Source organism: Montipora capricornis, chromosome 13 (genome assembly GCF_036669925.1).
Source record: "Montipora capricornis isolate CH-2021 chromosome 13, ASM3666992v2, whole genome shotgun sequence".
Taxonomy (NCBI): domain Eukaryota; kingdom Metazoa; phylum Cnidaria; class Anthozoa; order Scleractinia; family Acroporidae; genus Montipora; species Montipora capricornis.
In genome coordinates, this window is record NC_090895.1 from 7,034,991 (window position 1) to 7,046,968 (window position 11,978).

The 11,978-nt window shown below is 40.0% G+C and overlaps 1 protein-coding gene across 6 annotated transcripts in view; it reads left to right on the top strand.

Moving 5' to 3' along the window:
- LOC138029767 (protein kinase C-binding protein NELL2-like) overlaps positions 1 to 11,978 on the top strand; it is a 60,108-nt gene that overhangs the window by 47,977 nt on the left and 153 nt on the right. For all 6 annotated transcript variants that reach the window (XM_068877589.1, XM_068877588.1, XM_068877590.1 and 3 more), the window contains 2 exons: positions 11,142 to 11,264; positions 11,532 to 11,978. The exon at positions 11,532 to 11,978 is cut by the window's right edge and continues 153 nt beyond it. In XM_068877589.1, the coding sequence (XP_068733690.1) occupies positions 11,142 to 11,264; positions 11,532 to 11,950 (542 nt within the window). In that variant the 3' untranslated portion in view covers positions 11,951 to 11,978. The remainder of the gene's footprint in view (positions 1 to 11,141; positions 11,265 to 11,531) is intronic.

The window sequence follows — 11,978 nt, forward strand, 5'->3', positions numbered from 1 at the left end:
TTACAATTTAAATAAACTCTGGAAATTTTACCAAATTTGTCACACAAGTTCTAGTTGGGATAAGTATTTGAATAAGAAAGTCCTATCCAACAATTATTGAAAGTACGGAAGGCGGACATGATGATACAGCACTTTATTATTCCACTATTACGCCATTTTACCATATTTGGTCAAGAGAATGCACAAAATATGAGACGGTAATACACTATAGTGTCCCGGTTTGACCGGTTTAGAACAGAGCAAATACGGACAGAACGGGAGTTTTTCAATGAAAGAAGTTGTTTTCAACAAGATGCAAGACCTGAGAATTTAGCTTGTCATCGTTTGTCACTCGTCATTTTGTTAATCCCATCAAATAAAGATCTTTGACTGGCTTTTTGTAATGTTTACATCGTTCGCACGCTCCCTGAAGAACAGTTGATGCATTTTTTTTTTTTAGAAAACCCCTTACCAAATAAAGTTGAAGCAAAATAACACCTTTTTTGTATTGGAATAATAAATCTCTTATTCTATGGTGTAACATATAATACTCGCGGACATTTTGCTCATTGCTCGTATTTTTCCTACGCAACTCGCAAAATATCCGCGCGTATTATATGTTAAACCATCGAATAAGATGTAAATATTCTGTTAAAAACACAGCATCAGCTCTAGCCTAAAGGATTAAATTTTCATCTTAACAAGAAGATTTCTTTGCAAAGAGCTATTTGATGCCAAATAAAGTAATTTGACAGGATCATTTTAAGTTTTCTTCGATCGACCCATCAAAGGGGGTCGGTTGAAATTTTTCTTGTACCTTCTCCGGGTTTCGGTGGCTTTCCTATTGTTTAACTCAATATGTGAAAATTCACTCTTCAACCTGCAATTGACAATAAATGACTCATTGCGGTTCCGGTTTTTAAAAAGCAAGCAGGAAAGATACAGAGCAGTCTCAGCTAAAACAAATATCACTCATCACCCAGATATCCATACTATTTTCTTCGAAATGAAGAAATATTTTAAAGACTGGTGCGCTTCACTCTATTGATAATATACGGAACAGAATAGAAGAAATTCGTTAAGAAAAATACGGGTAAATCAAACTGATCTATTTCTGGTTAGGAAAATCAAGAATGATTGAAGTCTTGCAAGCACCAGTTATATGTACATTTAAAATGAAAAACAATCAATCGCGAAAACAAATCAGTCCTTAAGAATTACGGAATGAATTACTTAAAATGAAAGGTCTGACCTGGGCGAAACGTTTGTGACTTCGTCAGTGAGTAACCCTAACCATAACAACCGAACCTACTGTTGCCTATTACTACATATTCGTCAATATCGTTTATAATGAGCAGGTTATGGAAGTATATTCCTTTGCGCATTGCAACCGAGCTTTTTTGAGTCCAGAGGCCCATTTTGGAAGTAACTCCGAGCAAGCATCAAACGCATCGAAATTCACTGAGATATGTAGTGAAAAATCCAGTGGATGCTCACCAGGCAGAAGCGAATGTTTATCGGAAACTGTTTGAAAGGTTTAAATTGATATTAACCAATCGCAAGGCTAAAATGTGAACTGTAAATGTTATCCAATGATATTTAAGCTACGTCATTCACGTTTTGCTGTACATTTTGGCTGCCCAATCAATGGGTAAGAACATCGAATTTCTTTCTATTACTAATGGCAGCCGTATTGGAGGCTCTCTCTTTGTTATCAAGCTGCAAACTTTGGCATTTAGAAATTCAGTACAAGTTGAAACGGTGAATGTTTATCAAAATCAGCCAAATTAAATTGCGACTTCTATGGTATCAATTAGGGCCTCTGTTCCCTTTTACATTAGTGTAACGGTGAGCCTTTTGTAGTTTCAATTGGAGTAAAACGTGCCTCGAGTCTGCAGAGCGAACGTAACCAGTAAACAAAGTCCATTTGTCTCCGTTAACGATCTCAAGAAAGCGAAGCAAAAAACAAAGCGTTGTGGCTATATGGCCGGTAACTGGTCAAGGTTTACAAATACGGTACTAAGTAACCGGCAGTCCTATATATATATATTTTTTAATTGTCAAATCGAAGAATATCACTCAATCCAAACCATCGTATGTCGGTTGAGAAAGGTCAAGCGATCTTGAAATGATTTAGAGATCTCAAGTCCAGCGCTTGGTTTATGCTGGGCTCAGAGGACGAAACCATTCCTTGACACTTTCGGACTGCCGCTCATTTAGTGTTTTTAGCACCTTGTACGGAATTCGACCTGGATGAAATCTCAAGTGTCACAAATTATGGTTCGTCCTCTGAGCCAGCATAAACCAAGTGCAGGACTTGAGATCTGTAATCATTTCAGGATCGCTTGATCTTTCCTAATCGACATACGATGGTTTGGATTGACTGGGATTCTTCGATTTCACAATTGAAAAAATAAATACATCGGACTGCCGGTCGTTTAGTGTTTTCAACGCCTTGACCGGTTACCGGCCATGTAGCTAAACTGAGTCCTGGCCATTTATTTGCATATGAATGGCCTGTATTGTTTTATGCCTCGTTCTTCAAACAATGCCGCTACCGAATACGACGGACGATCGAATCATAGAGCAACAAGCTCATCATGCGCCTTCGACTTGACACGTAAACTGTAACGTAAAGGAAAAGCGCTCTCGGTGTCACCAACCCATTTATGCAAATTTACTTATTTTGTTTCCACAGAGTCAAGATTGATCTTCTGATGATGATTAAACGAACTTAACTCAGTTAGATCAAGCCACGATATTAGTTCGAGGAATCCGTTTCAGACCGTAGAAATACTGGAAAAACGTCCCGCGAACAAAGATCCTGTTATTTTTGTCCTTTCATGACCACCCGAAAAGTCCAAGTGTTTTACACATTTTCATTATGAATAATATTTTATTGCTGGTTTTCACTCACGTGATCAACAGCCATGTTTTTTAACGAAAACAAAAGGAAGCGTTTGCATAATAATAGAGTTAAAGTCCCGGAGGATTTGGTCGGGGCACCAACATGGCCGCCTTTTCTTTGTTCAGGGCACCAACATGGCGGTCGTGACGTCATGTGAAAACCGAGAATATGGATAAAATTTCAGTAAATAGAAAACTAGATTATATCGAAGCAATACGCCTAATTTCAAAATGGGCGTAACCCAGCATGATCTTAGGAGAGTAGCGCGGAAACGAGGCATCGATGGCCAAGTCAAACACAACAGCTATGGCGTCCTTCGAGTGCGATCCATCATTTTTTAAAGAGGAAGACATTCCAAGCAGTTCTTTCAACGGAAGGGATCCGAATCTCTTAAAAAATAGTGAGCTTCAGTTTTGGTTAAAGTGTCGTGGTGATTCTTGTAAAGGTTTAATCACCAAAGCACAACTTTGTGAGAGGTGAGTGATACATTTGTTTTACGTCGTAATTTGTCGTCGCTAAGGACCCTAAGGTCAAGTGCCTCATTCTATTCATTCTTTTTCAGCGTAAATGAATATTTGCGTGCCAAAGCAGATCATCTTCTGGTCGACCCGTACGAAAATGTCATCTGTACTAGGCGAAAAAGACAACGGCTTAACCATGATACTGCTGCTTTTCAACCGGTTTAAGTACACAGGGATGCCGAACACGAGACAACAAACATGTCATCATCAGTAAATGGATGGGGCACAAAACTCGACAAGAGTCCTTTCTTTACGGGTGCTCAAATAGATAGCCACATTGCGAGTTTTGGAAAAAAAGCAAACCAGTGAACAGCACTCGTTGCCAACAGGACTTCGTAAAGCCAAAGCATTTCTGGAGGACGAATATTTGCACGACATTCAAACTGCCCACGATCAGAGATATTTTTATTACCGCGCGAAGTGTTTTCATAGCTTTAAAGCTCGCGGAGATCCGTACGACTTAAAACTAGCGTTCTGTATTTCTTCTGGGGAAGTTAAATATGCATTCTGCGGACCGGCTTTGTGCCGCAGGAAAATCGGGATTTTGTAACCATATTCTGGCCCTTGTGCTAAAAGTGTGTAAGTACTCCCTTTACGACTGTAAAGATGTTCGTGACCTGAAACACGAAGAAGACGAAAACCCGGCAACAGCTTGCACATCTGCCCTGCAAAATTGGCACCGATCACGCCTCGATGGCATCCATGTACAGCCTGTTATGGAAGTGGCTGTGTCTAACCCATCCACTACTGACAAAGGAAAGAGAAATGGAGTAGTCTGCCTTTTAAATGAAGCAAGGAGGGCACCCATTGACAACATTGAAAGCCTCCAAAACCTTGTTCAATCTCTTAAGCATCACAACTCTAAAACTGGGTATATCTCAGGTGGTTGATACAGCAAACATAGACACTTCGCCTGAAATAGATACTCGATTTGGTCAGTGTCCAGTTGGTTCATTTGGGTCCTACTAACTGTCTTTTACAGAGTCTAATTTCTGCTTTATGAGTTCAGGGTTTGAAGAGGTAAAACGCTGCATGGCAAAAGAACTCCCACGAAATCCTTCTTTGCCACTGGATGACTGGAATGGTTGTTTGAATTTACCGGAGAATTTAAATGACAAAGAAAGGGAGCTGCTGAACAAGTTGAAGGTAGATGTCATCCAGGCTAATTCTCTGGAGAAGAAAACCCAAGATCAGGCAGATTGTGTGGAATGGAAGAGGGAAAGAAAACTTAGGTCCGGTTCAGACGCCGATCTTTTCATGAGCCGAACTCACTTCGAATTTGGACCGACCCAAATTAACAAAAGTACATCTGTTGATTCAGACGCCGTTCTTTTTGGCCGTTCCTAATACAGTTCCAGTAAAGCCAGTGAAAATGGTCAGCAGTTTTCAGGAGTAGTAAATAAACATGGCGGATGCTGCTAACCTACAAATCCGTCGCCCAAAATCGATGTTTATTTTACGTGCCATGTGGAAGAAAGCGGTAATTCGAAGAAAAAAAAAGCAGAACGGATTGCATTTTATGTTTGCAAGAAGGCAGCAGCTGTTAAATGTTAGCCTTCTCATGCTGTTGCTTTTGTGTTAGAAAAACACGAACTACACATATCATCTTCGCTGATGTTACTTTGACAAGCATAAGTAGCTCTCCACGTCGCCATTTTCAGCGAGTGACGTATACAAGCTCCAGTACGCTTGCTTTATGAGGTAAACTGCTTGCGAAATACATTATAATAATTTATGCATTAGGATCGGCACATGAAAAGTACGGCGTCTGAATCAAAGCCGTTCCAAAGGCGTTCCAAAGGCGAAATTCCCGGCTAAGCCAGGCGGGAAGAACGGGTGAGCCGTTCCAAATTGAAATAGCCGTTCCAAATTGATTCAGACGCCGATCTTTTCATGTACTTAATTCAAGGAATTTGGTTCGGCTCATAAAAAGATCGGCGTCTGAACAGGGCCTAAGATTTACAGCATCCAACTTTGGTAAAATTGGTCGAAGACAAAGAAACCATGGCAAGTAGGTAAAAGATCTTTTAGCACAAAAGAAACTCACATCAGCTGCTGTGGAACATGGTAAAAAATATTAGCCAATTTCTTTAAAAGAGTATGAAAAATATATGCGAAAGATGGGAAAGCCTGTTAAAGTAATCAAGAGTGGTCTCTTTGTTTCCCCTAAAATCCCAAAATTAGGTTGCTCACCTGATGCCAAAGTATACAAAAATTTGGTTTTATCAACGGGGTTGATAATGTAAAGTGGCCACCGTACAGAGGGCGTTAGCCCTTCGTCAGAACGAATCGAGGGATTATGGGTTACGTGTAGTTTTTGTAGTAGAGTAGGAGCTACGCTATTGGTGGTAACATGGCAACGTGAAAAATAGGAATATATTAGTTAAATGAAAAGCGTTCGTTAATACCGTGAGGATTAAGGGTGCCGATTTGAAAGATGAATTTTTGTTCTAGATTCTTGCGGCTTTCCGTCGTACCTAGATGTAGGGAAAGGACGCAGATAGCCATGTGTTTTTTGGAGTGGTTAGGCAGATTAAAATGGCGAGCGACTGGCTTAGATGCATCCTTGTCATTCTTCTCAACATCACGAAGGTGTTCGCGGAATCGGTCACCTAGTCGTCTACCTGTCTCACCAATGTATAATTTATTGCATAACGTACAGGTTATGCAATAAATGACATTTGCGGAGGTACATGTGAAACGATCGGTGATCTTAACAGATCGCTTAGGTCCCGATATCTTGCTAGTGTTAACAATGAAAAGACAAGTTTTGCATCGTGAGCGCGCACATTTGAAAGTGCCGGGTTGCTCGTTAGTTTTGAGCGCGCTTCTAACTAAAAAGTTGCCTACGTTTTTGTCGCCTTTGAATGAAATAAGTGGAGGTTGCGAAAAGATTCTACCAGTCTCGGGATCATTTTGGAGTAATTTAAAATTACTAAGAATGATGCTTTTGACTGCGTGATTATGAGGATGGAAAGTGAGGGTGAATGGAATTCTGTCATTCTTATCCGTTTGTGACGTTTGTAATGATGACTGTCGATCAAATTGTTGGGCGCGATGATGGCCCGCTTTGACCACAGAGACAGGATAGCCACGTTTTTCGAAGAACTGGCACATCTCCTCTGATTTGCTGGAAAAATCGGAGTCATCACTACATAGACGTCGAAGTCTAAGAAATTGAGAATAAGGAATGGAGTTCTTGACATGTGATGGATGTGACGATGAATACAACAAATAACTGTGTGAATCAGTAGGTTTGTAGTGCCAAAGTAGTTGACCTAAGCTGTAAAGACAACTTTGGGATTGGAGAAGTCAATGCCCCTACTCAAAGTGTAATGTCTCCCCCCTTGATGCCTGTGAGGATTCTGCCTTTTTTTTTAGAAAGTGAGGATGGAAAGCCCAAATTGAGACTAACAGGAGCACAGTGGTGCGATTTCATTCTGTATACAAGCAAAGGACTAAGTGTCGAGAGGATCACGTTTGATCAAGAACACTGGAATGGACTTTGTGAAAAACTCTGCGACTATCACTTTAAGCATTTTTTCCCAGTGGCTGCACTTAAACAACATATATTTTATTATAAGTGTTGCTGGAAAATAGGTTAACTTATCATTACTTCAACCTCAGCCCTGCATTCCTTAAAAGTTGGTCAACTTTAACAAGGATCAACTGAAACATAGGGTTCTTTTCTTGCAATTAAAATAGATCACAAGAGTATTGTTTTCGGTCTAAGAAACCCAGGGCTGTCTCTAAGGTTACAAGTTGCTGGTTATTAGGTCGGAAATTGAAAAGCTAGGAGCTTCTCTAATAATATTTTATTTACTTTTCCTTTTGTTTCCTCTCAAAGTATGCGCGGATCACGCGCATAGAAGCCAGGGAACATCCCTGGCCGCTTGCCCTTAGTTACAGCCCAGGAAAGAGCAAACGAGAAATAACACTCCCAAAAGTTGCAAGTTTAAACGTCAGCTAATTTATTTTTGAGGGCTATTTCCATACATTCCTTTCCTTCTGACTACCAATCCTTTTTGAAAAAAAATTGCAGTCTATTTACTGTAATTGCTGTTCATGGAGTGATTAAAAAGGCTGAGAATAACAATAAAGAGAAGTACTAATTTAAACAGGGTAAGGTGTGATTCATTGAAATCAAATAGTCAATTTCCAATCATACTTTAACTACGCTGTATGCAAGCAAACAATACACATGCTATTTTGAAAATTGTACAAAAAAGCACACACACACACCACATTTCATTGACAACACTAAACAGAGTAAATGGCACTACACTGTCCCATATGTGGAAGTTCTTTATCTCATTGATTGCACGCTCCAAATGAATTCGAGGGGAAGCAATTTCGGTCAAATTATCATACACAATTGCATAAATTTCAGGATCAAACCGTTTCCATGAAGAACCTTTTCCTTGAATAATGAGCACAAAATAGACGGCAAGCTTTCTTTCAAATAATTCTTGGCTGTCACATTACCAACTATTCTTTTGCCTGAAGACTGTGCAGAGTTGAGTACAAATAAATGCCGATAGCCAGGCAACAGAGATCATCGATCCACTTAAGGTGTTTGATTCGTTCTCTGTCTTTGTTGAACCCATAAGTTACCAGAGAATTTCTCAGTTGGTTTCAGTGTTCTACATAACAACACACTTGGTAAAATATTAGAAATACAGCTCACTTTGATTTCGGCTCGACGGGCGATAGATTGTTGTCGAAGTCCAATACTCGTCGCTTTTATGATTCCAGGTATTTGTATTTCACCGCCTGTCTTGTTTATCCAACTGACGTTCCATTATTGAACTCCATAAGGGTATATTTTGTTTACAGATCCACTAAAACGCCATTCGCGTTACATGACTTTCGACGCCATTGCAGGTTAAGTTAATCATTCTATTGTGTCCACCAGAGAAATATATGCATTTCCACTGCTCTCTCGATCCTAAGAAAATACGCGCAGAAGGCTCTATGCACAAAGACACCACTTAGCAGGGGAGTGACAGGCAAGACTTTTACCGACACGGAGAAAAAAAAACAAAAAAGAAAGCAGACAAATGAAACGCATTTTCCGACTGGGATTGCCATACTGACAACCCAGTAATGACACAAATGCTCCTCTTTAAAGCCCTGTCTTAGACGACACAGACTGGTTAAAAAAAATTCCTCCCTTCGGCTCAGTTTTCTTGGCCTTCCTTGTTAAGGGGCATCCTCATCACTTTTCTGATTCATATTTGTTACATCATTTGAGGGGGAATGCCAATAGTTTATGTTTTCACCATCTTTCCCAGGATTTAAGTACTGAAGAATACTTTCCAAGGCGCAAGCATTAGGAAATCCGGTATAAAATGACAAATCTTTGTCTGATTTCGTAAATCTGTCAATGCTAAATACCTTCCCTTGCAACTAATTCTTCTTAGCAGATAGGTGATCAACTTCCATTGTGAGTTGTCTTATTTTTTCATTAAGCTTAGCATTTTCACTTTCCAAATCACGAAGTGGTCTTTCGAAGTGGTCTTTTACTCCTGGTTTTTCCGGGAAGCTGCAGGAGATGGTACACGTGTGGGATCGGTGGAATTGCTGTTGTCGCTTAGCGCTGTTTTTCTTGACCGGACTTCTGTGCTTTGGTGTTCTTCTTTTTACTGGCGAACTGTTCTTCCAAGGAAACACGGATGGAACAGCAGTAGTTTTTAATGTTTCTTACGACCTGCAAGCGAACGGACATAATCCGATGGCTTAAACTGGCGAGAGCAAACTCTCGAGATTTTTGTCACTTGAAAATTTGCCCCGATGTCTCTTCGTATTCCAACAATCCATTGCTTGAACACACCTTCCTCTTCTGGAAACTAATGAAAAGAGATTTTGACGTCATTTTCCTCATACTTTTTCCTGGTGCAGTGTGGAACACAGCAATTTTGAGGCATGATCGCACACAATTACCATACGTAAACACAGAATGAATTTGCCGCCGGCCCTCGATGCCTCGTTTCCGCGCTGCTTTCCCCAGATCATTCCGAGCGACCGCCATTTTGGAATAAGGTGTATGATCATGGAGTCACTGCTTCTTGCAGAGTTTACATTTGATTATAAACATTCTCACTTTACTGTGTGCGGAACGCAACTTAGATGAATTCGGTATATCTTAGCATATTCTATGCAGAATTTGGTATTGTATTAGAATTGCGAAATGAGCAGTCCAATTTTCCCCGCTTATTTTTACGGATTCTTAGGGCTTTCAATTTTTTTCCGGCTTAGAACGTAAATTCAGCATTCTAACCATTGAACAAGATGAATGCAGAATTTATGCCTTATGAATGTGCAGTTAGGTTGTGATAGATTTTCACGGATTTCACCTCTTGCAGAATTTCTGCATGCTAGATAAGTTAGTCACTGCTCTCGCGGTCAAGTTTTTGTGTTTTTTTTTTTTCGGATTTCATCGGGTGCAGAAATTTCTGCATGCCACCTGGAATTGAGTAAATATAATACTTGGATTTTTAGGTAAAAAGAAGGTGCAGAGTTTCTGCGTCCCTATTAGTCCGTTTTCTCTTCTTTAGTTACATTTTTGTGTGCTTGCAGATTTCCATAGATTCCACTGTGGGCCGGGTTTCTGCATATCACAGCACCTTCAGAACTACTGGTGACACTTTTAACTGACTGCAAAATTATCACCGTCAAATAAAGGCATTCCTTACTTAACCGGTTGGGTTGTTGTTTGATGTAAAGGATTCTCGATAAACACCTTGTGGACTCGCAGGAATATTCACTAATTTATCGGAAATTAGTCATTTTGGAAAACCCATTTAAGTTTGGAACACGTTGAATACTGAATCCCCTTTACAACCATAAAAAGACTGTATGCTGTTACCTGCTTGAGGGGAACAGAAATTCTGAATCCTTTTACAACCACGAACAGATAGCCGTTTTTGTACTGTGTCGTGATAGGGAATCAGAAATTCTAGCCCTTTTTGCCCATGTCGTGATGAGGGATCAGAAATTCTGAACCAAGCACGGTGGATGCGCAATCTCTTTTGCATGAAATTGTACAATTTCACGCAATTGGAAAATTGGTTGTATTCTTCCTCGTGGTCTCATCGGAACTCTTACTTTTCTCCTCACAATTTGCCAAAACCCTTCAGAAACACTAACTTTTTCAGCTACAAATACCAATACTGTTCCGAATTTCCCCAAATTGGAACGCCACATTTTAGTTTGGAACGCGATAGAGACGGTTCGTTCATCTGCACATGTAAGGCCGGATACACCGGGGAAGGAAAAACGTGTACAGATAAGGACCTGTATTGCACACTATTCAACAATTATTCACCCAGGTAGAGGAAAATATCCAGCCACTGCAGTTAGCATTTATTTTAGTATATACCATTCGGCTGCTCGAAGTCATGCGAATAATACTACCTTCCTTCTTCAGATCAAGCCAGTCAGTACACGTAGAAAGCACCACCTGTGTGGTGTATAAAAGCAAGCAATGATGTTTACCATTCTTAATGCAAGTTGAGCTTTTCCTTTCGGGTTTTCTAAGTAGTGGATATTACACGAAAAATACCGATATAATCTTCCCGCATAAATTGCGTTCAGAGAAAGATTAATTAAATGTGAAAAGCTTGGTCAGGGGTACAAAATACAATGTCTAACGATTTCGTGGACAGTGACTTATTGCTAATTGAAAGTAAAAGGAGATTTTACTAATTTTAATTTGTTGGATGTGTTCCCAGATATCGATGAATGTTCAACAGGAAAGCATAACTGCAGCCAGGTCGCCATGTGCAACAACACAATTGGTTCATATAACTGCACATGTAAGGAAGGATATGTTGGAGACGGACGAAACTGCTCAGGCAAGATTTCATTCCCTAATGCTTCCAATAACTTAGAACTAAGAAGAAACCCATCATGCAGATACATTAAGTGATTGTTACAAGGTGCAGGCGACTCCTTTTTTACGATAATTAAGTTGCAGGTGACGATGAGGATGATGTTGTTAAGGTACCACTAGAGCAGAATGATAATCCGATTTTTTGCAGTCTTCACTCAACAACTTTATGGTACCGTTGTGTCATCATTAATGTTATGACAATTTTTGTTTGCTCGTATTACGTTTTTAGGTTGTACTAAAGACTGGAGGGCAAGTGACAAATATTGCTATAAACTGCTTAAGGTTCAACCCAAAGTAATGATTGATGCTCAAAAAAAATGCCAGGAAATGTTAGCAGACCTGCCAATAATTAAATCGGATCAGGAAAACACCTTTATTGCTAACCTGATGAAGACGTATACGGAAATACGTGAGGTTTGGCTTGGTATGAAGGTAGCCCCTCCAGACAAGTGGCTTTGGGTTGACGATACATCAGTAGAGGAGACAAATAGCAGTCGTTATAACGGATGGGCCGACGGTGAGCCGCAACGCTATAAATTCTGTGCTTACATCAAGTTCTCTGGCTCCTCTAATGTTTTAAAGTGGCACGGCAGCAACTGCGAGTTACCCGGAGGTGCTCCCTTTCTCCTTTGTCAAAAACCGCATTAAAGGATTGAAGACAAATTTAACGTGCATT